We start from the raw sequence: 27,207 nt of genomic DNA, 5'->3' as shown, positions 1-27,207 counted from the left end.
AGCATGTGACTTAAATATCAGTGTCTGAGCGAAGGGTCTGAATGCTTATGACCATGCGATATTTTGTTTTTTCTTTTTAATAAATTTGCATAAATTTCCACATTTCTGTTTTATTTTCAGTCAAGATGGGGTGCAGAGTGTACATTAATGAGAAAAAAATGAACTTTTTTGAATTTACCAAATGGCTGCAATAAAACAAAAAATGTAATGGGGTCTGAATACTTTCTGTACCCACTGTAACAGGTAGATAGGTGATAAGTTGTTTTCACCAGAAAACCCATTTAACAGTACACTCTTTCCCATATGTTAGGGCCCCGTCACACATAGCGACTCACCAGCGTTCCCGACATCGATATGAACTTGTCAGGATCGCTGGTGTGTCGCTACATGATCGCTGGTGAGCTGCCAAACAGGCAGCTTCACCAGTGATCAGCACCAGCGACACGCGGGTAACAAGCGACGCACGTCGCTTAGTTACCCACTGTGTACCTTAGTTACCAGCGCGCTGATGCAGAGAGCTGGTAACCAAGGTACACATCGGGTTTCTAAGCACCGCGCGGCACTTAGAAACCCGATGTGTACCTTGGTTACCAGCTCCCTGCACCAGCACGCTGGTAACTAAGGTACACATCGGGTTTATAAGTGCTGCATGCCGCTTAGAAGCCCGATGTGTACCTTAGTTACCAGCGCCAGCTCGCTAATCACTGGTCTCCCGCCTGTCACACGTAGCGACGATCAGTGATACCTGGCAGGGGGGCCGGTCGCTGGTAAGTGTCACACACAGCGATCTCGCTAGTGAGATCGCTGTTGCTTCACAAAACTTGTGTGTGGCGGGGGGCTATAGTTGAAGAATGGTTAGATCTGTAATTATTATATCTAGTTGTGATGCTGAGTCACTTCTCAAGGCTAAGCTGAGAGACTGGATAGTCAAGCAGTCAGAGGTCAAAAGCCAGGAGGGTACATCATAAACCGAAGGAAGAAAAAAAGGAATAGGCAGGTAATGTTCCGAGGTCAGAATACCAGGAGAATAGTGGATTAGAGCAGAAGGGGTTAAACAGATGGATGGTCAGAACGAGGTCCAAGGTCAGGCAAGGAAAGATCTACAAACAGAACGCAAGGCACAGGGAGATAAACCATGCAGTAACTGAATGTACATCTGGCAGCTGTCTGGGAGCAACAGCCTCAGTTAAGTAGCCTGGAAATCACCTGGGACAGTGAACACCTGGAGACAGCTAGCACATCTCCGTCTCAGATTGGATGACAGAGCTGTCAATCAATACACTGACAGTCCAGCACACCCCTGCACCATACTGGATGACTGAACTGTCAATCAAATTACTGTCAGCTTCAGCATGCCCCTGTTCTAGATTGGACAGCTGAGCTGTCAGTAATTGTGTTCAAAATATACTGAAGGGTGGTACCGTGACACTAGCTATTTACAGAGGACCTCTCACCATGCCATAACAGCCCAGTTTTTGCTGTAATTTTATTCTTTCTGCTCTCCTGAGTATTCTAGTAATTATGCAGAGCAGCCTAAAGACACGCCCCTGAAGATCCTGTGAGCAGTGCACCCTTGTAAAGACCATAAAATAAGCACTGAATAAAAGGGCCCATATGTGTAGATCCATAGGGCAAATAAAAAAAAAATCACAACAGAATACTCAGGAGAGCAGCAAGAATTAAATAAGACCAAACACTGGCCACATGACATAGTGACAGATCCTCTTTAAGTAGCTTGGTGTATTCATTATAGAGGTACCCATTCTTATACTCAGAAACAAGAAAGAGATCACTATGCAGCAAGTTTCAGGGGTTTTCACCTATCCTATGGGCAGGTGATAACGTATTGGTCGGTGGAGGTCCGACTGCTGGAACCTGCACCAATCAGCAGAATGAGGAACTTTTGCCCTTGCTAGAACTGCGTGGCATTGCCCGTGGCAGTACTCCACTGCACTCGTGTTCTATGTATGTAAAGGCTGAGTGCAACCCCTTAGGGAATGAATTGAGCATTGGTCAGACTTCCACTCTGCCGCTACAATCCGATAAGTAGAAAAGTTCCCCATTCTGCCAATCGGTGCGGGTCACAGCAGTTGTACCACCACTGACCAATAAGTTATTGCCTGTGCTGCTGATTGGTAACAGAGAACCCCTTTAATGTGACACAACAAAGCCAATACATTTCTGTTGTTAGGTGTGAAATGACAGTGTTCTGTCGGGATATCCTTCATCGTGATGTCTTTGACAATTGAAGAATAACTACATGGTCTATTCTTCGGACGGTCATTATCGTCAGGGCCCGTGTCCTGCACTTTTTCTACATTGTTGTGCATCCTGCGGTGTTCCTTATTCACCATCACTGAAGCAAAGGGCAGCAGCTGACAGAACACAGTTCTAGAAGCCTTTCCAAAACTATGTGCTGTATTCACCCTCCCCCGGTCTATCACTGGGTTATTGCCACTGCCCTGGTCTCAGTTACATGAACTTCACTGCAGCCAATCGCAGCGCTGCCCGTTTAATAGGCATGGTCCGCTCAGAGCAGCTGAACTGTGATTGGCTGCAGCAAGGCTGACATGACATCGCCACTTCGGCCAAGTTACAGAAAACGGTAAGGCGGCAAAGACTAAGCGCTGGACTTGGGAAGGTTAGAGGAAAGCACATTTTCTTTTTTACATCAAACTGTACATGTTATATAAAGCTTTCTGAAAGGGGACAACCCCTTTAAGGCCGGGATCGCACATGCGAGAATCTCGGACGAGTCTGGCATCTTAATACCCGGCACTCGGGAGCGGAGCGTGCGGCTGCATAGAAATACATGCAGCTGCACGCTCAGCTCCCGAGTGCTGGCGGCAGTGCCGGGTATTATGATGCGAGACTCGTCCGAGTTTCTCGCATGTGTGATCCTGGCCTAATGCATTTATTCTACTGTATGCTATTTCTACAATGTGATTATGCTAAACTTCTTTCATTTCGAATATAAGTGCATATCACAGGTCTGTTGGTCAGATGAAGCGCAAGTGAAGGCGAAACGGCTGTTCCCCCGTCGCACACATGTAACTCTCGCCCGTGATATGCACTTATTTTGTAAATAAAGGAAGTTTCTTTATGCAGCTTGGTGAGTGCCATCAGTTCTTCTCTCATTATTACATTTTTTTGTCCATCATCTGCGTCTGTTTTGTAACTGAGAATAATATAATGTAATATTCGTACACAATAATAGGCATTTATTTACCTGACATGGCTGCTTAATAGTCATGGTAGGTGTGACCTGCACTGTGGAAACCTGCAGAGATTATCCTTGTGATACAATTCAATAAACATTCTGCAGAGTCACTGTTACTAAGGCTGTTAGAGCCATTAAATTAATATATATATATTTTTTTTTTCTTATATTGTATTGTATACACTATTTTTCTGGTTTTATACCAAGTTTGTTCCACCTTTTCTGGTCCAAGAGTCACACTGTCATATTAAACTTATCGCAACGGCAATAAAACGTGATGGTGTATTACCACCTGGGACACTCTGCATGCCGTGTCGAACATATAAGACTGTAAATTCTTTCCAAGTGCAATACTTGCTAGGTGGGTCACACATAACCTTGAAGAGCAGCTTCAAGCTTGAATTGCTCCCAATGGTGGGTGACTCCAACATGTCTCCCTGCCCGAGAGGTGGTGTAGCCGATGGGATGTGTATTAATACACAGTCCCTGCACTTTGGCCAACCAAGAAATGCAGAAGTATAAATTCTCATCTCCTTAGACGTTTGTTGACAGATCCTCATTCTCCTGTATGAATATGTGCATCTCACATGCCACACGTAGGACCTCCATCTATGGCGGTGCCTGAGCCGGGCCTGTGCGCCTTCCCTCCACGTAGCCTTTATTTACAAACTCACGGTTGTATGAAGAAGCACGTGCCAGAACGGTCACATGGTTAGGTGTGGTTCCGCATATCTGTGTGCAGAGTAATGATTAATGAGGGCAGAACAGTTGATCTGGAAGGATCCAGGAGGAGGGGAGTGTAAGTGATAGCGGGCTGATAATAACTATCTAAAAAGTCATGTAGAGTTTAGAACTTTATGGCCACCAATTAAAAGTACACCAGTGGTCTCATAATATTGATACTGTAATGATGAGCTCACCCTTCGGTCAGAGTCCTTACCACTCTTCGGTCAGAGTCCTTGTAAGGCCGGGATCACACATGAGAGGAATACGGCCAAGTCTCGTATGTTAATACCCGGCACTGCCGCCGGCACTCAGTAGCAGAGCGTGCGTCTCCATGTATTGCTATGCGGCCACATGCTCAGATCCGAGTGCCGGCGGCAGTGCCAGGTATTAACATGCGAGACTCGGTTGTATTCCTTGCATGTGTGATCCCGGCCTAAGGATGCAGTCAGTCAGCCGTACTGCTTGCGCGAGGATTGCATTGCACTTCTCGGACTGGCTGTCGGCTCTCCTGATCTGATCATATATTTCTATGCGGCTGGTCAGGAGAGCCGACAGCCAGTCCAAGGATTGCGATGTGATCCTCGCACAAGTAATACGGTCGTCTGACTGCGCCCTTACACTGAGGTACAGGTGGGAGATTTTTCACAACATGACTATGAATAATTGTTATTCAGAACTCTAGAAAAGCTAGATAACAATTGTGTACAGCCAGCATTACATCCCACGCTGGTGAATTACTAGGCAGTTTTCCATTAAGGCCTCTCGGAAAAGGACAACCCTCCTAAAAAGTGTATCTGCGACCATAATGGTCACCAAGTTTTAGATATAATTAAGAAATAATGGAGTAAAATCCATTACTTGCTAAAACGTACCATCAGGGTTCCTCACAATATCCAATTAACTATCTAGTTAAAAACCCTTTTGGGAGGGTGCACAAGACGTCTGTTCCAAGTCGGTGAATCTGGCAAGTTTTTCAAAAGGAAGATGTTTCAGGAAACGCTGGCATTTTTTCCCTGACGTATCTTTATACCGTTAGTTTGGTTGTTTGTTTTTTCAAAATTTTTACCCGCCTGTTGTATTTTTAAGCAATTTTACAGTTTTTACTGGTGTTTTCCAGAAGTTTGTTTTAAGTCTGTTGAAGCAAAAACACTGAAAAAATGCTCAAAAAGACATCTGGGCATCTGTTGGGCATCTTTTGACCCCTCTGAGTAACTTCATAGGAAAAAATGCCCGAAGAACGATATGCTCACATCTTTTAATCACTTGGAGTCTTTGGAAATTTGACGGTTGAAGATGCAAAAAAAGCCTGAACATATGAACAGCGATTCATTTTTACATAGAAATGCATATGCTCATTATTTTGAGTGTTTAGTTAGTTCTTTTTCAGGTGGGTTTTAGAGAAGATTTGCCACAGACTCAGCGTCATACATTGCAAGGGTGAAGACTACAATGATGTTAAGGCCGGGGTCACACTTGCGAGTGTGATGCGAGAAACTCGGGCATCAATACCCAGCGCTGCCGCTGGCACTCGGACTGGAGTCTGCGGCTGCATGTATTTCTATGTAGCTGCACATTCCAGTCCCAAGTGCTGGCGGCAGTGCCGGGTATTGATGCGCCAGTTTCTCTCATCACACTCGCAAGTGTGACCCTGGTCTAAGGGTGAAATCTGGGGAAAATTGGCAATATTAAGTTACAAAATCCTTAACATTTTTTTCCACATGCAGATTTTGGGAACATATAGTAGGGTTTCATCTACACAAAACTCTAAAAGCTCATTCAGACTTTCCAGGATACCTCGGTAAAGGCTTAGCACTATAGAAGAGGGTGTGAGTCAGCTTACATGAAGTCATCGCCCCTGGCATTTTGCGCTGCAGCAGCCATTCATTCCAGGGACTTTATGGAAAGGTAATTTGTAAGCGTTTGTCAGATACAAAAGGAATGTTCTTCATTATGTAACCAGCCTTATGCTCAAGTAGCAACATCTTTCTAGAGCCTGAGAGCGCTTTAGAAATATTCTTTCATGTGCTAAGTAACATTCAAAGTTGACTCCGCTGCCAGAGCAAAAAGAGAAGCTGCAGTCCCTGAAGCACTGAAATCTCAAGTCTCTTTGTCACATACAGTCCTTGTCATATGACGGTTAAAGCGTTATATTTATTGTGAATGAGGGTTGTCTACTCTTAAGCTAGGAGTCTGCAGTCACTCAGTGTCACTGCAGACTCGTCATTCTTCACATTGCGCACCCGGTACATTGTGAAGATTCCCCAGTGCATGCTCTAGGCCAGATTCCAACTTGATGGGTGCGGCCTCGCCAGTCGGAGGCAGTCTAGTCAGAATGTGGCTTATTCCCTTCTTTAGGGCACATGACCGCTCTCTACTGGCACCAACAGTGGAGAATCCTCCTGGTGTGCAGTGTGCGCAATGTGAGGATTCACAAGTCTGCAGTCACACAGAATAATTGCAGACTTGTAGACTAAAAAAAGGACTTGTCAGGGATTTAAAATAAAATGATGCTAACAACTGGAAATGTCATCAAATAGCAGCCAATACTGGCTTGAACGCCACAAGATCACTGGCGCCAGTGAATGGCTGCAGTGGTCTCATAGGCATTGGTGATGCAATCAGTACAAGAGAGAGGATTGGTTACTTATTTTCACCATATTTCTCATTTTCTTCAATATCTAGACAGCACCTTAAAGGGAATTTTCTCCTGAAATGAAAATCCCTGAATGCAGCATGTCTGCTCATAGGTCACACAGTGGGCTAACTGCCCTAAGTGCATTTTTGTTCCGAATATTTGCAACGTGGAATCATTTTCTTCTGTGATCTTGGTTATGTAGATATATTCCATACAGATACATTTGGTGTCATTGTATCCAGGTGTAATATTGTTTGTCTGAGAACTTCCTTTACATTTGTGCTGCATGGGTCACGATAGCGGCGCTGTGGCAACCAGGAAGGGAATGCAGATCGTAGACCACCCGATGGTGAGTCATGGACATGTGCAGGAAATGCAGGCCGGCCGTCACACGGTGTCTGAGGATCAGCTGTCAAATCGCTCAATTCTGCTTTCTTTAAAGCTGACAATCATGTGGCTGAGAATCTGCTTCTTGTGTTCTTGTGTTTTTTAGCTTTTTATACTCACTGCATTTCTGGAGTTAAGGGATTGCTATTGCTGCAAATCTCTAATGGATTAATACATGTTCAGCAAACACAAGTCAAAGGGGTCGCTCACTTTTGAAGATTATATAGGGTGGGCCATTTATATGGATACACCTAAATTAAATGGGAATGGTTGGTGGTATCAACGTCCTGTTTGTGGCACATTAGTATATGGGAGGGGGAAACTTTTCAAGATGGGTGGTGACCATGGCGGCCATTTTGAAGTCGACCCACTCAGGTGCCTCCATATAAATGGCCCACCCTGTATATTTTTTCTTCGTTAAATGCATTTGGTGCTGAAAATCATTTTTGCAAGTGATCTGAGCGTCGGGTCAAAATTTGCAACGCAAGTCAATGGGTCATCCGAGTGCGCTCTGATTTTCACCGACTGTCAGAATGAAGGCAGTGGAGAATTATTACCTTTTTTTAGTTCTTCGAGTACAAGAAAATCGGATGACACTCTGATCGGAGTCTGATAAGAATATTCGACCTGATTTTCTCGTTCGCACAAAAATCGGACGGGTGAAGGAGCCCTTACTGTGCACGATGTGTGTTCCTCACAGACATGATGATGCCAGGCTACTCAAGGCCATTGCACCATTAAAAGAATGCCGATATGGAGACATCCAGTGAGCAGATGGGTCTGGAATACTCGGGTAGTAATGACCGCATTCAATATAGAATTGTGTAATCAGGCAAAGTGCGCTCCATATATTGAACATTACAGTGCACACCAACTTTTTTTTGTTAATCATTAATATATAGCAAGTTACAGAGACGGAGGAGATGTGTTAACGACATAAAGATAATTTTATCTTTCTTACGCAATGCCATAAATACTATATCTAACTGCAGCGTAAATGTCTAACTGAACGTTCTCTATATTGCACCATTGACGGTAGGTGTAAAACGTTACGTAAAACTCAAGTATATTGTATTTCATTTTCTGCCCAGGAATCTAATTCTTAGAATTTGCCCGAGTTTCGCCCATAGGAGCAGACAGCCCTCTTATCACCCAAGAGACAGACCACAGAATTGCTGTTCTCAGATCAGTCACTTTAAGAGCTCGCTAAATGCTCACGTGGTTAAACTTCGCCTCTCGTTATCTACTTTACATTGCCAAAATTGTATTCTGGGAATTATGGTAATCTACGCACAAGAAGAGGCGTTGAATGACCACTAAAAAAAATTGTACGAAAAATATGTAATTTTGTTAATACGTAAAAATGAAAATATGTGTACAATAATATCATGGGCAGCAATGCACAAAAGAAAGAATCAGAAAATGAGATAGTATACATAATTGTGTTGTTTTCCCTGAAAATATGAGTCTGTGTCAAGATATTATAGCAAAAAAGTGTATAGTATTAAAAGGAATATCAACAGATATATAAAAATAAATAGGTTATTAAATAGATAAATGAATCAGCATTACAGTCTAAATACACTGCACATATTAAACACCAGACGTACCATCAAAAAGAGAACACAGAAATTAGGACCCCAAAGACTCCAACGTACGTGTCGCCCTTGGCTTTCTCAAGGGGTCTGGGAATTATGACATAAAAGCTTCTCAAATGGAATAACATATTTGACTAGATGTGGCAGCTGTTGTAGCACGGCAGACTGTAGGAGAGCTGTCATGTCATAGTCTCGTGTTCACTATTACTTTTTATATGGTGCTAAAGCTGATTAGAACATGATAGACTTATTACCTTTCAAATTTTGCAAGGATAACCTTGAGATATTGGACTTGTCAGATTTTCAGAGCAGATAATATAAAGCGCATCTGACGCGCCCCGGGGGCCGCAGGGTACTCGAAGGCGGGCCCGTCGGCTTCAATGGGGTCGGTGTCACGGCGGCTGGGACCCGGTCCATGGCCCCAGGTGGTCAATGGCTATAGTTTGTGGTGGGGGTAATTAAGGAGATGAGAATAAAGTTTATAGTTGAATACGTGACGCCACATGTGGCAAATTGGTCAGAGGCGACCAGCGCTGCAGTGTTGCTTCTCTGGGATGGATGTTGGGCGCAGCTGTGATGTTGTAGCCCTCCACAGGTAGGGCTGTAGTCCCAGGGCAGAATAGATGTAGTTGTTGGTAGAGTTGGTAGATGTGAAGTGGAGTGAAGGAGTGGTGCAGGAGTAAAATGAAGGACATAGTCGCATGTAGTTCAATGGGCTTTACTCACTGTCTGGAGCACACAGACGCCTGCTTCGGTACGGAGTCCTCCAGGTCAGGGGTCCAGTAAACTTCCAGGTAGATGAGTACACCCCTCCAACACTCCCTTTCAGTATGTTCCTTCCTAGGCCGTCTCACTTGTGCTGATTTCCTCTCCTTTCTCCCTTTCCAGCACCTTCACAGTCAGTGTCCCAGGCTAGCTGCCGCGGATCCTGTCAGAATTCATCACTCAGGTGGTTCCTTGATCCTATATGGCTGCCTTTCTGGGAAGATAACTGTGGGATTCGCTGTGGCCCATATAGCAACAACAGCTGTCAGCTTGCTAGTTAAGTTCGTTGTTTACTTCGCTAGGCTAGGGGCTGAGACCATTCTGCGACCTATTTTCTTCTCCCACCTGATAGCAATCAGCGTGGGACTCTAGAAAATCCTCTCTTTCCTTCCGGGAGCTTTTCCTCCCAGCCAATCTATTCGGCAGCTCCTCCTGACAGGAGCTGCTCCAAGCGCATCCTTCCTCCTGCTCTTCCCCTGAGGGGACTCACTCAACTGTCTTCAAATCTCCCACTCTTTCTCTAAGCTCCGCCCACTTGATGTTCCCATTGGCTGCTCTATATCACTCCACTTTCTAAGCTCCTCCCCATTACCTACCTTCCCCACTAGCTCCCAACACCCTTTCCTAGCCAGTCTGGGATGAGGCCATCCTCCCGTAGGGTACGCCCAGGTGCCCTGACTAGCTAGTGTGTGTGTGTTGAATGCAGTGTTAAGAGTGTGGTGAGGTGCCCCCATCTTACCTGGTCGTGAGATACCACATCTCTGGATGAGATGCAGTACCTCTGTGGCGACGGGACCCGCAGGGGCGCCACACATCCATCATGACCAGCTATCACTTTACACCAGTGGCTGCTGTCCTTCAGGCTACGTATAGGAGTATTCTGAGATTTTTCTTTTTCCCAGGAGTAGGGACTGATCTATTGCTCACCCCTCGAGTCACCTCCTGCTTTAGTGATGCCACTCGTGGGGTCCCCTCTGATATATATAAATATAAGGGGCCAATCTACTGTCATGTAAAGCTCTAAACCAATATACAGTATTTATATATATACATATATATCACATTCACACCTCCAATGGGTCTTTAAAATCCATATTATCGTCTACAGGAGCTGATCGCTGGCATTTAGTAGGTTAAAGAAAGCCATCTTGGTTTGTTGGCATAATCTTACTGTAGCTAATCTGTGGTGTAGGTAGGTGGCATTATGAGCAGGCATACTGATGGGCAGGGCTGTTTGAGCGGCATTGACAGATGAAATCTCGTGTCTTTGCTGCTGGTACCAAGTCTCTTCACTTTGCCAATCCTACACTCAGAAGCTGGCAGCTTTCTCAGATAATTAAATATAAATACACTCAAGAAATATCTTTAGGCATTGGCAGTGCTGCTTTGTCTATTCTTAAAGAGAACCTGACAGCCGGTACATGCTGCCCTATCCACGGTCAACACACTGGCTGTATTATCTCAGGAGGGTCCCCAGTGGCTTCTCCTCGCCCGCTGCACAGGATTCACAGGCTTCTGCCTAGGTGCGGGTATTAGCCGAGACCTGTGAATCTACTGTAGGGGGTGGGGAGACGACGCTGGGGACCTGCTTGTCCAACTAATCCCTAGCACTGCTCGGTCCCCGGTGGCTTCTCCCCACCTGCTACCCTGGATTCACAGGTCTCTGCCTAGGTTCAGGTATAAGCCGAGACCTGTCAATTCACTGTAGCAGGTGGGGAGAAGCCGCTGGGGACCTACCTCTCCAATTAATCCCCAGCACTGCTTGGTCCCTGGCAGCTTCTCCCCGCCTGCTGCCCTGGATTCACAGGCCTCTGCCTTGGTTCGGGTATAAGCCGAGACCTGTTAACTCACTGTAGCAGGTGGGGAGAAACTGCTGGGGACCTACCTGTCCATCTAGTCCCCAGCACTGCTTGGTCCCCGGTGGCTTCTCCCCACCTGCTGCCCTGGATTCACAGGTCTCTGCCTAGGTTCGGGTATAGGCAGAGACCTGTCAATTCACTGTAGTAGGTGGGGAGAATCCGCTGGAACCTACCTGTCCGTCTAATCCCCAGCGTTGCACGGTCCCGGTGGCTTCTCCCCACGTGCTGCCCTGGATTCACAGGTCTCTGCATAGGTGCACATATAGGGAGAGACCTGTCAATTCATTGTAGGGGTGGGGAGAAGCCGCTGGGGACCTGCTTGCACAACTAATCCCCAGCGCTGCTCGGTCCCTGGCGGCTTTTAAAGTATGTCTTTGGCAAAAATGTAATATTTCAGCCAATCTATGGAAATATACATTTGAGGTAATGAAACAAAAAACACAATGGTGCTTGCTAAGGGCGTGGAAAAATCTAACTAGTATCTGCCATGACACTTGGCAGTGTATTTTTCCACTACAGTTTTCAAATTTGCTTCAGAAAAATCTTTGCCGATAAGACCGACAATAGGAGATGGTTTATGGACAGTTTTATGCACATTTTTACCCAGCATACCTAAAAAATAGGTATAATTGTAATCGTATTATAGTTCTCCTTTTTTGTACAGTATATGTTATAAAATAATGCAAAATTAACTTCCCTGTGAGTAACAGTAATTTCTTCTCATTACAGAACCTTTGATTGGATTCCAACAAGAGACCAACATGTCTGCAAAGTTAGCAAAGCTCCACACAAGTACGGTATCTCCACTCCCGGTGCTTGTAATAGGTACGTTTCTGAATCATCATACAAGCGGGCATCTCACATCTCGCCAACCGCCACAATGTCATTGGATGCACGTCAGTGTGTGTGCAACAGACTGATCCAATATACCACTGACCTCCATTTTAGCCTTGTTAATATAATCATTGGTTCATAGGTACTGAGGACACGTTGCAGCTTGTATTTCATTACAAAACCAGGCTGTGGGCATGCCAGCTGATGTCACTATTAACCACCTGAGAAAGCTGCCCAGCAGGTTCTCCACGGGGGAGCGAAACTCTATTGTTATGGGTTTAAACGTATCTCCTTGACCATCAGAGTAGAAAAACCATCCAACAAATAGGTGACATATTCCCACCGAGAAGGAAAATGTTTCCATAACTGGAGACAATAATGCACCACGGAGACTGATCAGTATGCTAAATATTCTGCAGAGCGGGATAAATGCCCATGAATTGTAATATAGTCTGGGGAAAATAAAACAGATCAGAAATGAAACAATGAAATGAATATCATTTAGCTAAATAGATTTGTTCCTACATGCAATCCCCAATGCATGGCTCGGCCTAGTCTTGAGTGTATTTTTTTCTCTAATTTCAGAAAAAGCACCAAAATTGGTCATCAAAAGTTGTTGGATCAGCAGTTCTCAATTAAGGGCTCATACCCACATGCGAGAAACTCGGACGAGTCTCGCATGTCAATACCCGGTACTGTCGCCGGAACTCGAATCGGAGCGTTCAGCTGCATGCATTTCTATGCAGCTGAGCGCGCTGATCTGAGTGCCGGCAGCAGTATTGACATGCGAGACTCATCCGAGTTTCTCACATGCGAGTATGAGCCCTAGTTTGCAGAACTTTATCAGTCTTGACCCTATAACATCGATGGTGGATAATCCTTGGAGATTCCAATGGTTGTATGAATGACTGTCTCTCACAATTTAAAAAAAAAAAAAAACTAGTTAGTACCAGGGTGAACTAGGTTCCTTTCAAGAAGTCCATTCAGCCACTGACAGGAAGGGTCACACTCTGGACTTGTTATTCCTCAGAGGTTTGGCAATCTCAGATATAATTATAAAGCCAGTTATGTAGTCAGACCATCACACCATCGGCTTCTTAGTCAGCTCCACAACTGTCAAGCATCAAAATACAAAAAAAAAATCCATAAAACATAGGATTCTTAAAGCATTATCTTTAAACTATGTTAGGAACAGCCTCAGTTGGACGCCTTCTCAGACCCTTCCTTCTTGGTGCACCAATGCAACTTATCTTTGTCTTCGGCTTTTTATATTATGGTTTCCCAGCACACTAAACATTTTACCCAAAAATTGTTATGCACCTACCTTGGCTCCATGGTTAGTCTTTGTTGTGCTCTTTGTCGGGGTTTCACAAGTTACCCAACAAACTCCAGTGACACTATCACCCAAGGTCGTTTAAGGCCAACTTGAACTCACTTTTGTTTGAGTATTCAAAGGGTTGTCCGGTATTTTTTATATTGATGATCAATCCCTGAGCTAGGTTATCAATGTCAGATTGTTGGGGTGCGACACGCGGCACCACTGTTGACCAGCTGGTCGGGCCACCTGCGGTGGCTGAATGTGTTTGATTGTAGATCTGTACAGCTCAATTCTGTCATTTGAAAAGTGGCCACGGCCGGGTGCTGCACATCTACCCCTAGTCAAATGCTCTGCGACAGATCACATCTAGCCACCGATGGCGCTGGGAACAGTGATGGCTGTCGCACACTCACCGATCTGATATTGATGATCTATCCTAAGGATAGGCTATCAATATACTGTAAAGTACAGAACAACCTCTTCAGGTAAGCCTTGTGATTACCTTCTGCCTTGGTTTTTGTCATCTGGTATCATCTCATCGCTATAATCTACATTTACTTCCTGGCTTAGATCCAACCCTTCATTGACTATAAGCATAGCAAACACTTCTCTATCACTATTAGAACAGTGTGTGTCTTCTCCATCGCTTTCTTCAAAAGTCTACATTTGCTTCTTGCATCACATCGGCCACCAACCCTTTGCTGAAAACATCTGACACCTGGATCTGAAGTTTTTTGCTGGGAAGGCTGGATGAAAACACTTTGAACGGAGCTGCGCTCCTCAACTCCATTCACAGTGTTTACATCCAGCCGTCGGAGAAGCTGATCGGTGGAGGCATGTGTCGGACCCTCATCAGTCTGCTACTTATGACCTGTCCTACAAACACATGGGCCATGCACACAGTGAACAAGTCTGTAGGACAGTGTTCACACCACCAGAAGACTGAAACACAGAAATAAAATGCATCAGTTAGGGACTGCTCTGATGGGGTTACCTTGACTTATGACCTGTCCTGCAGATATAGTTCATGAATTCTGTATTGCTGGACAACCTCTTTACAAGGGGAATAGAGAAATAATAAAGGAAGTGTCATTATAGAGAAACTCGTCAAAACTTTAGATAATTATTTATTATTATTATTATTATTATTATAATTTTTTATTTTAATTCCAGGGCACTGCACTTGCAAAAAATAGGTTTATAATAAACTGAGAAAAATACATAACAAGTTAAAAAAAGTTCAGCTAAACATGGATAAGTGACAGACAGGTGTGATAGCAGAGAGGACCCTGCCCACGAGGAGTCACAATGTGCTGGTTAGGTCACATTCTGTAAAACCATGTCCGCTCCAGTAATCAAGAGGTGCATACAACGTATGATACTTTACACCATTACTATTCTATATATCTTATTCCAGGTAACGGCCCATCAGGCATCTGCCTCTCCTACCTGTTGTCTGGATATACCCCATACATGAAAGAAGGTGCTATACATCCAAACCCCTTATTGCAAAGGAAGCTGGAAGACCTTCCGAATGTTCCTATCACTCAACAGGTCAGTAGGGACTTAAAAATCCTCCGTTTCAACTGTGAGGCCTCGTTCACACACTCAGTGTTTGGTCAGTTTTTTGCCTCAGTATTTGTAAGCCAATACCAAGAGAGGAAAAGTAGAATAGAAACTCGTCACCACTTCTGTATTAATCACCCACTCCTGGTTTAGGCTTACAAATACTGAGGTAAAAATGCGTTAAATACTCAACGTGTGCACGTGGTCTTAGGCTAGTTTCACACTTGCTTTTTTTTGCAGCGCGTTTTTCCCGCAAAAAAACGCATTGAAAAAACGCATACAAAAGCATACAACTGCTGCGTTTTTTTCAAGCATTTTTATGAGCATGCATGAAAAAAACACAGCGTTTTTATGCGTTTGTATGCGTTTTTAGTGCGTTTTTACCGCGTTTGCGTTTTTTTCCAACATTTTTAGGTGGCCCCTCACACTACCCAAACCATGACTTTACTAACCCTAACCCTGACCCTAACCCTAACCCTAACCCTGACCCTAACCCTAACCCTAACCCTGACCCTAACCCTTAACCAAATCATACTTAACCCTAACCCAAACCCTAAACCCTAACTAACCCTAACCCTAACCCTAACCCTGACCTTAACCCTAACCCTAACCCTGACCCTAACCCTAACCCTAACCCTGACCCTAACCCTTAACCAAACCATACTTAACCCTAATCCTGACCCTAACCCTGACCCTAATCCTTAACAAAACCATACTTAACCCTAACCCTGACCCTAACCCTAACCCTGACCCTAACCCTGACCCTAACCCTTAACAAAACCATACTTAACCCTAATCCTGACCCTAACCCTGACCCTAACCCTTAACCAAACCATACTTAACCCTAACCCTGACCCAAACCCCAACCCTAACCCTGACCCTGACCCTAACCCTAACCCTAAACCCCCTTAACTAACCCTAACTCTAACCCAAACCCCTAAATTCCATGGTTAAAAAAAAAAAACGCATATGCAAAAAAACGCATACATGAGCATGCCAGTGCGCACATATGCGCATCCATAGGCTATAATGGCCATTTTTAGCGCAAAACGTGCGCATGCGCTTTTTTGCAGGGCCAAAAAATGCAACATGCTGCGTCTGGAAAATACAAACGCACACCCCAAAAAAACGCAGCACATGAAAATCGCATACATGCGCTTACAAGCGCGCAGGTATGCGCACCCATGTTAAATATAGGGGAAAAAACGCATGCGCACATATGCGTTTTTTTCCAGCGTTAAAAAACGCAAATGTGAAACCAGCCTTAGAATGTGAATATTTAATATTCTGTCACATTTTTTGTTAACACTGATGTTCTACAGTAAAAAGTCTAAGTGAATTTGTCACCAGGTATTTGCTATCCTAACCGAGAGCAGCATGTTGTAGGAGCAGAGACCCTGATTCCAGCGATGTGTCACTTACTGGGCTGCTTGCTGCAGTTTTGATAGTCACAGTTTTCTCTGCTGCAGATCTAGCAGCTCTCTCAATGCTGAGCTCTGTATAACCCCGCCCACTCCTCTTCTGATTGGCAGATTTCTGTGTACGTTGCATGTAAGGAGAAAGCTGCCAATCAGTGATGGGGTGGGGTTATAGAAAGATCATGAATAAGGAGGACTACCTGACAGCAGGTTTACTAGTCCTCTAGTGATAGTGATAATCTCCTGCTGATATGTAAGGTAGCGCGGGGCAATAACCTGGGCGAGATGCTCTTGCTTCGTGCCCGGGCACGCTACTTGAAAATGGGGGTCCAGGCTGGGTGTGTGGACTTTAGATGTAAGGGCGCTACACCCTTGCAGACCTCATGATGCTGGTGACTTCGGCTGGCCGGGATCAGATGTTGTAAAGTTCAATGAGGGTGACCACCACTCAAAAATGACTTGTCTTTTACTGAACAGTAACGTGGGGAGAAGTATGTACAGGGCTAGCGGGTGCAAAACTTGTGGAGATTTCGTTGAGAACATGGACATTTTCATGCACATTCTGTTCCTTCCTGAGCTTGCTCCATTCCCTGTCTGTTAATCTCTCTAACTTCACCACCACCCAGCACCAACACTTCAGGAGCTTCCCTAGTGTCCAACAACAGCCTCACCAACTGGTACGCGAGAGTTCTATTTTTCAACCCTGCAGTTCCTTGTCCTTTTCTATTTAGGGGTCTCACTTGTGCCACTATGGCCGTTACTTAACTTCTCTGCTTGCTGACGCCTTGGAACTACCACACAGGGCAGTCTCTCTTCACCCCGATTTCCTTCTTGGCGCTGCTCTGTCACTTGACTGCCAGGTTACTCTGTCTCGCTAGGCTTCCTGCCCCAGACCTCCCCTCCGGAGAATCACTCGCTCATTCTAATGCTTTTCTTATTTCTCTCTGGATCACGCTATCCATTATGTCGGTCTCCACTCACTTTGGTGACACCCAATCCATGCGGCTCTGCTGAGTACTCAGACCAAAGGTCTGCACTAGCTGCAAGCTCCCCATGCTGTTCTGCTCCCCCTGGGCTAGTCCCACCTATTAACCCTGTAAGCTACCTAGTGATAGGCAGAACAAAATCTACCAGTAATAACACACATAACGAACCACATTGCACATCAAAAGTACATTATAACAATACACCTGTCTTCAAGAGGGAACGTGGCCAACACTTCCATCCCCTTACAGATAAAACAATTATTTTACACAATAAGTGATGCATCGCTGGAAGCAGAGTCTCTGTCTCTACATAATGCTGCTTAAGGTTTAGGTAGCATATTCCCTTTCAGCAAGGCTAGTTTCACACTAGCATATGGAGGAGCTGTGGAGGCATGCGGACTTCCTCCGTGAAGCTCCACCCCCTGACGTGCCTCATCCGTTCAGCTCCGCCTATGTCGACATGCGGCCTGCATACCCTATATTTAGCATTGGGTACGCAGGCCATGCCAATGTATGCAGATGCCTCTGCATGCGTCACTTTGACGGTGTGGCGACCGCACCAAAATGCAACACGTTGTGTTCGGCGCAGGTTTCCACACCGTAAAAGTGATGTAGGAGGAGGCGCGGCACTTCTTTACCTATCTATTGGTTTTGGACAATCTGTACTACACTCCAGAGCTGCATTTATAATTCTGATTGCTGTAGAGCTGAAATCTGTAAAAGCTGACACATCCTTGGCTCCAGGTACAGGGCCATTTGTAATTTGAAATTCCTTGCATGCAGCTAGTGACACATCTTCTCCACTAAGGCCACGTTTACAAGGCTGTATTTAGGTCTCTATTTTGCATCAGTATTTGCAAGTCAAAACCAGACATGTAAATTAAACGTCTGTGGGTTACAGATACTACTGTAAACTACTGTCCAAAATGACAGGAAGGAAGCGTATGTAATAATAATGGCTAAAAGTGCTGAGCTGAAATACTAGACACAAGCAAATGGAAAGGGCATTGTTACAGATGTCACCATAGCCAAAGCAGCCGCCTGGCAATGTACTATCAACACACTGTGGTACTATGGTATTGGCACAGATCGGACACTTTGATGTAGTATTTTAGTGTCCTCTCTATATAAACAGCATTAGGGTATGTGCACATGACATCTTTAGTATTTAATTAAGAGTCTTTTTTATTGCTGTCTTTAGTCTTTTCCTGAGCCCTTGTCAGTGTTTTTGGCATCCAGTTGGTTTTCTCCCTATGTTTTGGGGTGTTTTGTTTTACTGACATTTTCCAGACTTTTTTCAACTCCTTTTAACAAAGGAAGAAGCCACTAGCAATTTTTTTTTAAAGCAAAAGTGCTGGCGCACAGCTCCAAAAGATACGCGGACATCTTGCGGGTGTATTTTGAGCCATCCCATTGATTTATATTGTAAAGTATAGAGCGTCTGCTGAGCAGAAAACACCTGAAGAAGGGTCCAATCATTTCTTTTAACCGCTTGGAATCTTTGGAATATTGAAGCGGTTGAAAGATGATAAAAAAACTGAAGCAAGTCGTATTTACATAGAAATGCGCTTTTTTAAGTGAGTTTCAGAGTGGAACAGCCTGTAAAACACATCTTGTGCACATGCGCTTAGTGAGCTACCCTAATAGTTAGGCAATATGGTCGTTGTCTTGATGATTCCCACATGCAATGTGGTGGTTGTCTTGATGATTTCCGCATCTATGTATCCACAATCCCTGGATCTGTTGATCAACAGAGAAGTCCCCAGTGGTCAATATTATGCTTTAAAAAGGCAAAACTATATTATAATAATATAATAATACTTTGTACATCTTGTGTTCTAGACACCACTATGCTTAATTTTTTATTTTTTTTTATTTTACCTTTTAAGGATCTGGAGTATTTGTCTGAGGGCCTGGAAGGTCGTTCCAACAGTCCAGTCGCTCTGCTGTTTGATACCCTGCTCAAACCAGACACTGACTTTCTGGGAAATGTGGATTCTGTGTTGCAGTGGACTCTAGAACCTGAAAACGCGATTCCTCACCTGGTTCTTGGGCGAGGTCCACCTGGAGGAGCATGGAATGTAGGTATTCCTGGTGGAAAGCCAACGGTGTCTAGAATGAGAGATTAGACATAAGAACCAATCTGGACTTATTTATGTTATACTTCGTCTATCTGGAGAAATATTGAATAATTGTAATGTTTTACACGACATGGTCATTAGGTGACCACATTTTGGAGCAATGCATTTCAGACAGAGATATAAGTAACATTACTTTTACTGTTTCAGGCCATCGAGGGATCAATGATAACTCTTAGCCGTGGAGACTGGATGGGGCTGCCTGATTTATCTTTCAAAGACTGGATGAGGATGAAAAAAAGGTAAGATCTCAGATATTTGGTTGTCAAACATGCAAGAAACTTCTGCTAATAGTAGAAGTATGCGGTAACGAGAACGTGTCCTACATAAACTCACCAGCGGTCATGTGAGTCTTTCATGTGTGCTCTTTAGTCCATTTAGGAGTATTTTCGCTAAGTTATTTCTGTAAAGAGGGTGGTTCACCATCGACTAATCACCCATCGCCCGCGCCAGTGATAACTTGTCACCCACGGGGACCAGCACCCCTACAGACTTACATTTGCGTCACTCCTGCTCTCAATGTCAGAGGGACTGCAGGAAATAGTCGAGCACTGCGAGCTCTTCAGAGTCATGTTCTTGGGATCTGTGAGGTCCCTGTGAGTGAACCCCCAGAAACCAACAATTGGCAGAAAAATATATTCCCAGTTAATATATAAAATGCATCGCCATTATATAAAAATAGATATACTGGTGCGAGTGGTAATGCTAACTATAGGCATATATAGAAAACATAAAAAGTCACAGAAAGAGATATAACTAGCAACAAAGAATTATATACAGTTTAAAGGGAATCTGTCACCAGGATTTTGCTACCCCATCTGAAAGCATCATGATGTATGTGTAGAGACCCTAATTCCAGCGACGTGTCACTTACTAGGCTGCTTCCCACAGTTTTGATAAAATCATTGATTTGTCTGCTGCAGATCTGGCAGTTCTCTAATACTGAGCTCTGTATAACCCTGCCCACAGCACTGATTGGCAGCTTTCTGAGTAAACTGTGCATAGACTCAAAGCTGCCAATCAGTGCTGGGGGTGGGGTTTGTAAAGCGCTCATAAATATGGAAGGCTACCTGGCACCAGGTACTAGTCCTCTAGTGATAATCTTTAAAGAAAAAAATTGTGATTTCTTCAAACCTATGGCAAGCAGACCAATAATGGACGCATCACTGGAATCAGGGTCTCTGCCCCTACATCACGTGGCTCTCAGATTAGATGAAGAAACCTGGTAACAGATTCTATTGAACTGAAAAGGCAACGGGGGACTTTGTAATTTACTGGAGTAAATTCTTTGCCAAAATTCAGAAAAAGGGGGTTTGCTTGTAGAAGAACTTTTCTAATGACTTCAATGGGGCCAAGCTGTAATACTACACACATCCCATGATAATCACTGTTGCTATTTCTCTTTTTTCAACATCTCATAAGATCGTAAAGAACATTTAAATGTATGTTTTAAAGTATAATCGTCCAAAGCAAAGCAGCCCCATACGCCAAAGGGTTAATGAAGCCTGTCACAGACATAAGATAATGGTATCGGCATTGATCAGTGGTTGCTCTGAATAGATTTGCTATGTCTGAATATAAGTCATGTACAAAGCGTCCTGATCTGCAATTCAGCAGATTCAATCTGAAGCCGGTAATGGCTGTGACATTAGCACGGCGCCTGCGGAGACTGGAATCAGCCCTGGAAATCTCAGTCATTCATGTCGTACATGTGAATGGCACAACGTCTGGCACAGCCGCCTGTACAATGATACCAATGGTAACACTGCTAATAGTATGCATGCTGCCACCGTCATTTGGTTTTAGGCCGTTAATGCTTTGTGCGCTGTAATTAGGATACGTTTTAATGGTGGTACATCGACGATTTTCCAAATCACAAAAAATTGCTGGCGCGTTTCCCTCTCCTCGTTACTGACCAGTGATTAATGATAATGGTCATTTCAAAATAATGGGTTTTGTTTAGGCACAATTAACCTCTTGACTTCCAAGACACATTCTTAACATTTCTGCTTAAAATTAACAATAAAAACCTACAAAACAGGTCTAACAAACTGCATCTACCGGAGTTTCAACCAAAACATAGAATCAATTCACAGTGACTGTTTTTTTTTACAGAAACGGACATTTTTCCTACGGGCTTTATGTGTATGAAATAAAGCTAAATTACAAGGGCACGTGTAGTTGTTCTTGACATAGGTATGGGTCCCAGTTTTAGGACTGGTACATATCCAATATTTGGAGTACTCAAGCATCCAGAAAGAAAAAGCTGACGTAGTGCCTGTAGAGTATAAAAAAAGAGCGTTTTATATAATTGCACAACTGTCTGACTCTTATATAGCACTCATTAATGACTTAAAAATGCAGAATTAACCCCAAATACGATCAATCCAAAAATGTCAAAATGCATATAATAAAATATATATCAGCATCTATGACATATGTGTATATAGGGCATGTATGTACATGTCTGAGTTAGGAATACTGCACAAATAAATGTGCACAAAATTCCTAAAAGTCAGTCAAGTTGAAGTGACATTTCTTCATTCATTTTGGATATTTTTGGCTCAGATTATTCCACCTGCTTCCAGAACACTCATAGTCCAGGATCTCTCTGTCCTACTCTGCAGTGATATTCTAAAATGTCACAGCAAGGCAGAGCAGCTCCATGCGATACAGCTGTGGGAGCAAGGAGCCTACTGTCAGACACAGCCAGACTCCACATATATAAGGCAGAGAGGGCTTATAAGCTTCTCTGTTTTTTCTATTGCTATATACACAGCGTGAAAAAAGCGCTGTGTGTACAGTAATAGGAGGCACTTCCTCCTCCAAACCCAGCGGTCAAGTGATCATTGTGTGTAAGGAGGGAGCAGGAGCTGCTGCGTCTTAAGAGACGCAGTCAGTTCTGCTCTGTGGCCAGGAGTCTAAATTTCCACTATAACTGGGGTTAATAATCCATCCCCAGTTACAGGGGAAATCAGAATTCAGCAGATGTATTTCTATGCCCCTCAAAGATCTTTTATTGTGAACTTATGAAGGACATGATAAGTGAAATAAATGGAAAATGAATAAGTAAAAAGTAGGTAAAAAATAAATATTAAAAAAGCCACTGCCATCCCAAAATGTTGTTACCTCACCTCCGATAAGAAGTATTTTAAAATGTACTGTAGCTCTTTGTGGTTAAAAAAAAAAACAAACAAAAAACTTTATTCCAAAGTTTGGTTCCTGGAACTTAAACCAGAACCCAGACCCTTTTGAAAACAATGAGGACCCAAACTTTTGAGCTGAAAAATTCTCTGTCTCCCTTCCCCTGTCTCTGCAGCAAACTTCCCCAGAACTCCAAGTATTGCAATGTACTTGCTGGAGAAGTCCGTGTTCGGCGTTTAGCACCAGACACTAGCAATCCAGTACAAACTTATATATATAAGTTATGTTAATGTTGGCCTATAATGGAATATTAATATGATTTTCACTATTCTTATTTTTAGGAACCTCAGAAATGATAGGTCAACGGCAGGGGACATCCTGAATTACTACCAATACTACGTAAAGAATAAAAGACTGGAGAAAAATTTCTTATCTGAAGCAGTAGTCACCTCTGTCATAAAAATAAGCAAAGATGTGGAAAACACTTCTGGGGATGAAATCATTTGGAATAGTGCAGAGTTTGACCAAGAGCCAAGCCAAGGAAAGAGTGTTTTCCAAGTTAGTGGATTTATCAAAAATGACGTTGGTCCCAGGCAGAACTTCTGTTTATACGCTGATAATGTAGTTCTGGCAACAGGCACATTTGACAGCCCCTCATGGTTAGGTATCAAAGGAGAAGACCTCCCATTTGTCTCACATCAGATATCTGCTCTTGAGGAGGCAGTAAAATCAAAGAAAGTCCACCAGGGTTCTGACCCGGTGCTCATCATAGGCGCGGGACTGACGGCTGCAGATGCCATTTTGCTTGCTCATCATTACAACATCCCAGTAATCCATGCTTTCAGAAGACGAGTTAATGATCCAGCACTCATCTTCAACCAGTTACCACATGTCATGTACCCAGAGTACCACAAGGTATACCAAATGATGAAGGAACAGTCAGTCTTTCAAGGAGGACCCTACAAGGGCTACATGAGTCTTCCCGAGCACCATGCTGTGTGTTTCAATGATGAGAAGAAATGTACCTTCAGAGATAAGCATGGTCAGCTTAAGGCGTTTAACGTTTCAATGGTTCTGATTCTCATTGGTTCTAATCCAAACTTGTCTTTTCTACCCAAAAATGGTACAGACTTAGCTTTGGATCTTGAGCAACCAGTCAACTCTAAAAGGAATCCTCTTGACATTGACCTATTCACATATGAATGTATTCAGGAGAAGGGACTATATGCGGTGGGACCCCTGGCTGGTGATTATTTTGTACGCTTTGTTCAAGGTGGTGCATTAGCTGTTGCCAGTGCTCTCAAAAAATCTCTGAAGAGGCCCCCCTAATGAAGAACAATACCACGTTGCAGGATAATTATTGGAGCTAATGCTCAGGTCAACAATTTCAGGGTCTGTAGAGATTTTACATGAAAAAAGACAACGAAGAATGTCTTAAAAGGTATCAACTACTGAGGACTCTCAATCCTGAATATTTTTTTAGTATTTAGAACATTCCGGCTCAGAAGAAAATACGGTTTTCCGAGGGATTCACACTCGTTACTGTTACATGAGGCTAGATGTTGCCATTAAGAGCTTCTTTGATATTGAAGGGATTATATAGTTCAGATCATGTATGTATTAATAACTCATCATTGCCAAAGTTCTCAGTCAAAATATATTATTTTATGTCATTTAGCATATCTAAAGCACTTAAACCATAAGCACTTATCATTAAAGAAAAAACTTACACAGTAAAAAAAGCTACAACGCTGGGTTAAGGTGGGTAATCACCTTGGGGCCAATTCAGTGAACAACCAATCCAAAGCTTACTTGTCGGACTACATATTCTCTATTGAGAAGGATATCATTGTGGTTTTTAGGTGGGAGATCGAAAAATAGACTACTAAATATCAGCCTTTGTTTACACTCGGTAAAGGATGGTGAATGGTGATGGTGAATCAGATTTCACAAGATTGCACTTGCTATTATTTAGCCATGTACATCATTGCAATGGGGCCAATACTATGAAACATTACCTTTGACTTTTCTAGCATTTTTTTTTCAGAATGACCTCAATCACATACAAATTAGCCATAGAAATTAAGTAACACCGTTGCTCGTTAAAAAAAAAAAAAATGTAATTTTCAATTGCAAGCGGTTCCAATTTGCTAAAAGTGTGTCCGTAGGAAATGTTCCTCTGTGGGGGTGACTGGTTTAAATGTAATTGAATTACAATTCTTATTCCTGACCCCCATCTATTAGCCGGAGCGAATTGCTCTGTAATACTTTGTCTTCCCAATGGTGACACTTTAGGGACCTTAATCCATAGCTGTCGGTTAAACCCAGAGATTACAACTGTTGCGGGAGAGGGTCCTAGTTTGGGGAAAAATGTGATCTCCCGTTGTCAAAAGATGCTTTAAACTAAAAATAAAAGTGTGTCCAAAGTTGATGTGAAATAACTGCACTGAATTAAACTCTAAACTAATTGTATACTCACTGTATAGTGTACATTCTGTAATATATTGTCATTTGTAATTGTATACAATTCTTTCTTGATGTTTGTATTTTTGTAACTACTGTTAAAAGTTTTATATATTTTAATCTATTTTATTATTTGTACAATAAAAGACGTTTATATTAAACTGCCATCTAAATCACCCTTTGTGCATATAGAAATAAATAAGGAAAGCAGCTTTTTTTATCAGGTAGGATGACAAACCTTAATATTTTGTCAGGCATCAGTTCACAGATCATTTAAAACGTATACATTAATTCAAAAAACACTTTTTTTTCGGATTATAAAGCATACTTTTTAAAAACAAATATGTAGGGAAAATGGTGGTGTGCCGGGGGGGAGGAGGCAGCTGCAGTGGAGTGGGGTCCCAGGAGGCAGGGTCGCTGCTGCAGTAAGCTGGTGGCGGCAGCAGGAGTGAGGCGATGCTGCAGGCTTTGAGAAAATGTTGGAAGTCTCCGCACTTCCCATACTTTTCACTGGGGTGGACTTTGGAAAAATGGCCGCCGGAGGCAGCGCATGCGCAGATTGAGATCTCATCTCTTGAGATCTCAATCTGCGCATGCGCCGCCTGTGGTGGCTATTTTCCCCTAGTCCACCATATTGAAAAGGAGGAGAAGTGCAGGGACTCTTCATATTTTCTCAAAGTCCGAAGCCCGCTGCATCCTCACACTGCCTCACACTCCCTGCAGCTTCACACTGCCGAACACCACCTTCAATAAGCCCGGGGCTGCAGCATTGCCCCATTCCTACCGCCAGCTTCCAGCAGCTGTGACCCCATGTCCTAGGACCCCGCTGCACCTCAGCTCCCCTCCCCAGTAAGCTACCATAAAATCAGACTATAAGACAAACTACCATTTTATTAAAAACATTTTTTCTTATTTTTCTCCTCAACATTTGGGGTGCATGTTATAGTTTGCAAAATACGGTACTTTCTTCACAGCTTTATTTTGATACCTCAGTCTTAGATAGATGGATACATCAAATTTTGGAATAAATTCATGGACTTCAGTGCGCTGCTAGACAAATTCACTAATCCAGGTTATGAGAAAGATTAATTGTTTATTTCCCAACGCGTTTCAAAGTGTATACCACTTCTTCCTCAGGGGATGACAAGTGGTATACACTTTGAAACGCATTGGGAAATAAACAATTAATCTTTCTCATAACCTGGATTAGTGAATTTGTCTAGCAGCGCACTGAAGTCCATGAATTTATTCCAAAATTTGAAGCTTTAAGCGGTCACAGAGCTGACCCTTGGACGTGCAGCAAGCAGACTACTGATCCTATATGCCTGAACCTCTCCTGAAAAGGGTGAGTACATTCTAAATTATTCTTTCAATAATAACCCGGATAAGACCCTATTGCGCTTTTTTGTTCCTTAGTTTGATTGCATAGATGGATACATGAAATTCGAAATTCTCAAACTGTATTTATTTTTTTTTTACTCATTTACAAAGCACCACTAATTCCACAGCGCTTTACAGACATCATCGTCACTGTCCCCATTGGGGTTCACAATCTAAATCCCCTATTATTATGTCTATGGAGTGTGTGAGGAAACCAAAAAACAATGCAAACATAGGAAGAACATACAAACTCTATGCAGATGTTGTCCTTGGTGGAACTTGAACCCAGGACCCCAGCGCTGCAAAGCAATAGTGCTAATCCAGACCTGGGCAAAGTGCGGCCCGCGGGCCACCTCCAGCCCTCTGGCTGTCTCAGTCCGGCCCACAGACCGAGACAGCCGTGGGGCTGGAAACCAGAGGTCCGCCGGCTGCACCGTGTCTGCCCCCTCGCTGTCTCCCTAGGCGCAGAAAGCAGTGGTGGAAGAGGAGCCTCCTGCCATTTCCTCCAACAATCAGCGTGTGGAACAGCTGACGCAATTATGTCATCTCATTGCATCAGCACACCGGAGGCAGAGAGAAGAGCAGACCACCAGAGAGCGGGACGGAGGTGTGCATGTGTTTTTTTTTTAATGTGTATGAACATGGGAATTCTATGGGGGTGAACATGGGGTTTCTATGGGGGTGATGTGCAGCACATGGGGAAGCTATGGGAAGGCTGTATATTGTCATGCAGTATATGGCAAGGCTGTGAGGAGCTCATGCCGTATATG

The 27,207-nt window shown here is 43.5% G+C and overlaps 1 protein-coding gene across 1 annotated transcript in view; it reads left to right on the top strand.

Moving 5' to 3' along the window:
• Positions 1-25,218, top strand: part of OSGIN1 (oxidative stress induced growth inhibitor 1) — a 33,066-nt gene extending 7,848 nt beyond the window's left edge. The window contains exons 2-6 of the mRNA XM_073576271.1: positions 11,920-12,015; positions 14,760-14,896; positions 19,202-19,393; positions 19,601-19,692; positions 22,936-25,218. Of these exons, the coding sequence (XP_073432372.1) occupies positions 11,952-12,015; positions 14,760-14,896; positions 19,202-19,393; positions 19,601-19,692; positions 22,936-23,923 (1,473 nt within the window). The 5' untranslated portion in view covers positions 11,920-11,951 and the 3' untranslated portion in view covers positions 23,924-25,218. The remainder of the gene's footprint in view (positions 1-11,919; positions 12,016-14,759; positions 14,897-19,201; positions 19,394-19,600; positions 19,693-22,935) is intronic.
• The last annotated feature ends 1,989 nt before the right edge of the window (positions 25,219-27,207 follow it).

This window comes from Dendrobates tinctorius, unplaced genomic scaffold (genome assembly GCF_039654945.1).
Source record: "Dendrobates tinctorius isolate UK_male_01 unplaced genomic scaffold, ASM3965494v1 ptg000048l, whole genome shotgun sequence".
Taxonomy (NCBI): domain Eukaryota; kingdom Metazoa; phylum Chordata; class Amphibia; order Anura; family Dendrobatidae; genus Dendrobates; species Dendrobates tinctorius.
Note: the sequence above shows the minus strand (reverse complement) of the source record. Positions and strands in the feature narration are given on the sequence as shown.